General features: G+C 47.6%; 1 protein-coding gene across 1 annotated transcript in view; it reads left to right on the top strand.

Annotated features, from left to right (window-relative positions):
• Nucleotides 1-3,475: 3,475 nt before the first annotated feature.
• DERA (deoxyribose-phosphate aldolase) overlaps nt 3,476-4,051 on the top strand; it is a 163,637-nt gene continuing 163,061 nt past the window's right edge. The window contains exon 1 of the mRNA XM_082421945.1: nt 3,476-3,605. Coding sequence (XP_082278071.1) covers nt 3,575-3,605 — 31 coding nt within the window. The 5' untranslated portion in view covers nt 3,476-3,574. The remainder of the gene's footprint in view (nt 3,606-4,051) is intronic.

Here is a 4,051-nt window from a genome sequence, read left to right as displayed (position 1 = left end):
GCAATTTTGATGTCTTTTTTTAAATGCATGCTGATAGGACAGCTGTCACACACAATCTAACAAAATTGTTTTTTTTTTTTAGTTTATTTATTTTGGCTGCATTGGGTCTTTGTTGCTGTGCACCGGCTTTCTCTAGTTGCGGCGAGCGGGGGTTACTCTTCGTTGCAGCGTGCGGGCTCTAGGCGTGCAGGCTTCAGTAGTTGTGTAGTGCGGGCTTAGTAGTTGTGGCTCACGGGCTCTAGAGTGCAGGCTCAGTAGTTGTGGTGCACAGGCTTAGTTGTTCCACGGCATGTGGGATCTTCCCGGCCCAGGGCTCGCACTCATGTCCCCTGCATTGGCAGGCGGATTCTTAACCACTGCACCACCAGGGAAGTCCCACAGAATTGTTTTGCATGAAGTTAAAGACAACTAAGTGCCACTAGAGCCATCTTACAGAAAAAACTGAATGAACATTTTGGCCAACCCAATAGTTCATGCCCTTTGGCCTTTAACTTTTGGATTATTCCTGTCTCCCAGGCCAGGTATGTCCTTGAGGTTTCAAGATAAATATGACATATTCTTAGAGCTTTAATTTTCACTGAAGGAGAAGTGGGGGTGGGAAGATAAGTAATTTATCTGGTAACTTTTTATTTAAAAACATATCCACAAAAAGGAATGGCATGCAAAATGGGTTAAAAGAATATAATAAAGACAATTTTCCTCTTGTAAGAGCCAGTTTGGTCTTTAGCTCCAGATTGCGTGCATAGTTTCTCTGCCTCTAGGTTGGTGATTCTTTGCATTTAGCTTGCATAAACATGATCTGAGGGAATCTTAAGAATACAGATTCCAAGGTCCTAGAGATTCTGATTCAGTAGGGCTGTGGTGAAGCCTAGAATCTGTTTCAGGAAAAAAACTTTTGGGAGATTCCAATGTAGTAGTGGTCCAAAGAGCTGAGAGGCCTTACCTTAAGGATGGATACTTCAGAAAGCAATAAATTTAAAAGGGAAGTCCACAAAGTGAAACTTAGCAACATTTCTTCATTAAAAAAAACCTCACTTTTTGCATTCCATCCCTACTGTCTCTGAATGCTGCCAATTTGACATACGTTCAAACTGTAGAGATTAATTCCAGATTAGTACTGTGCAACAGGCCAGTTTTAGAAAAAGTCCTTGAGAAATTCTTGTCAGATATATTGCAAAAATGTTTGCTAGAGGAGGCTGTCCTAATTCTGGTTTTCCAACTAAGGATCTCACAGCTGTTTTGGGTTTGTTTTAACACATTTACATTATCCATGAATGCATAATGAATGGCTTGGAACCTGGCTTAGAGTTGTTATCTGCCTCTAAAAAATAGAATTCCATTTATTGTCTTTGTATCTTTTAGGGATTTCAGGCCTCTCCAGCCAAAGATCACCAGGAATAAATTTGGGTTTACTGACTTGCTGCAATAAGGAAGAATACTCACCAGGGGAACTGTGAGGTGTCTCAGTTAGAGGGTGTCAGAAATGACATAGGATTTGGGCTTGTGTTTGGTGATTTGGGGAGAGTTCAAGGAAGTGGGCCATTGCTCTGCATTGATGCTGGCAGGAAGGGGTGATAATTCCGACAGGGCATTTTAATTCTTATCTAAAATACAAGAAGAATGGGGTGAGGCTAAAACTGACAAGTAAAGAAGTGACAGTCGCTTAGCCAGGATTAGGGGGCTGTTTGGTCATTTTTGTGGTTTGGACAATGTTCATTTTTTGTGTTCAGACGTGATTACAAGGGGTCTTGTTTTTGTTGATTTATCAGGGACACAATGGCCTTGCCTGATGTTGGTGTTCTGTGAAATTGTTTTATGTTCTACTGGGGAACACGGTGGTCTAGCTGTGAATGCTAGGCCAACTCGGGGCTTTCAGGGTGAAGATAGAAATAGGTAAAATGCTATTATATAAATGAATGGGATGTAGACATTTTCAAAATGTTTGGCAATGGCTTTGTGCTGACAAGGCTGAGAGGCAGCTACGTGTGGGGGGAAAAGACTGGGATTACCTTTCCTATGTAGCCTATAATTGCTGTGTGAAGCTGACAGTAACATTCGTAGCTTCCATTTGTTGAGCACCTACTATGTGCCATGATGTGTGTTGTACTAGATGCTTTACACATGTACAACACCTTTGCAAGTTAAATCTATTTTGAACATCCCCATTTTACAGGCAGTAACATTCCTGGAACCAGCTAGTCATTAGGTGGAATTGCTGGTGTATTGAGATGGACCCGTTTGGAGTCTGCTCCATTACACCAGGATGCCTCTGTTCATAACTTTGGTGTCTGTAGGTAGAGCGATGGAGATACAGTACATACTTGGCAGGATTGTTCTGGGATTCGACTGCTATCATCTCTCTGAAAGTACCTAGCATAGTAACTGGCTCATGGTAAACAAGCCGTAACTAAGAGATTTCCTTCTTTCAGCAGAGTGGAGCTGTCTCTGACCGTGAGTACAGAGTTGATTAGTAGCCTGTGTTGAGTGACTCCAGACAACTTTAACCTCCTGCTCACAAAAGTCAGGCTGAAAAAATTCTTAGTATCACAGAATCAGAATTTTAGCGCTCCAAGATGTTGTCAAAGGACTTCCCTGGTGGCGCAGTGGTTAAGAATCCACCTGCCAACGCAGGGGACACAGGTTCGAGCCCTGGTCAGGGAAGATCCCACATGCCGCGGAGCAACTAAGCCCGTGCGCCACAACTACTGAGTCTGCTCTCTAGAGCCCGCGAGCCACAACTACTGAGCCCACGTGCCACAACTACTGAAGCCCGCGCGCCTAGAGCCCGTGCTCCGCAACAAGAGAAGCCACCGCAATGGGAAGCCAGCGCACCGCAACGAAGAGCAGCCCCTGCTCGCCGTAACTAGAGAAAGCCTGCACGCAGCAACGAAGACCCAACGCAGCCAAAAATAAATAAATAAATAATTAAAAAAAAAAAGATGTTGTCAAGGTGCTTTCTTACAGATAAGGAAAATGAAGCTTAGAAAGGCAGTTGATGGCCCAGTGTCACAATCGCTGACAGAGCAAAGCTGAGACCCCAGTTGTTCCCACTCCTAGGCCCCCTGGTTTTTCAGGCCACAGAGTTGCTTCTCTTCAGGAAGCCAAGCGTAGAAGTCACAGGGCACCGGGCCCCAGTTTGCTGGTTGGCCGCCCTTACCAGGCTAAGGGATCACCGCTCCCGTTTCAGGTGTGGGGTCCTCGCGCTCTGGTCTCAGGCAGTAATTGGAAGGATCCTCTCCCTTCTTGTTCTGTAATCCTACTGTGAAAAGTCTCCAAATGCTTTTATTCAGTACAGTCAGCAACTTAAGGGTTTCACCACGAGTTCTGGCAGCATGATTTGCGGGAGTTAGTACGCGAGTTCCGCACCCGGTGGATAAGACCGAGGAACGCGCGCAGCGGATTTTCCCGGCAGAGAAAAGAACCCGGGATCCCGCCTCCGCGGCCCGGCCGGTGGCTCCGCCCCCAGAGCGGAGAGGGCGGGGCGTGCGGCGCGCGCGCGCGCGCGCGGAAGCAGGAAGGGCAGAGCTAAGGCGGGCGGGCGCGTGGGAGCCGGCGGTGCAGTGGTGGCCCAGCCATGTCGGCGCACCAGCGGGGCACGGAGCTCGGTAAGGGCCCGCGGTCGCTCCCTCCCCTCTCCGTTGCTCCCAGTCCCCTGTCTCTTCGAGCCTCGCGCCGCCCGGTACCCTGGCCAGGGGTCCCCGTGTCGCGTGTTCCCCAAGGCGGGAGGCGCAGGCTCGGGGGGCCGCACCTGGGAGACACAGCCCTTGCGCACGTGAACCCGCAAGCCTGGACTCCCAAGCCTTATATTTATAAGCGGAAGGAATAGGAAAGGATTAGACTTTTATCTTCCAACTCATTAGCTCACCTGGTTGCGAAGAACGGCAACAACAAAAAACCCGCAAAGACCCCCAAACAAACCAGATGAAAACCTCCCTTCCACCCTCCTAAGAATTATCTTGTGCGATTTAATGCCGGGTTTCCAGAGGTAATTGTTAACACAGCCATATCCCCAGAGTGATCGTGCTGTTGGAAAAGTTGTCTCTGGACTATA

This window comes from Balaenoptera physalus, assembly GCF_965194825.1.
Source record: "Balaenoptera physalus genome assembly, chromosome: 13".
In the NCBI taxonomy this organism is placed as follows: Eukaryota; Metazoa; Chordata; class Mammalia; order Artiodactyla; family Balaenopteridae; genus Balaenoptera; species Balaenoptera physalus.
Note: the sequence above shows the minus strand (reverse complement) of the source record. Positions and strands in the feature narration are given on the sequence as shown.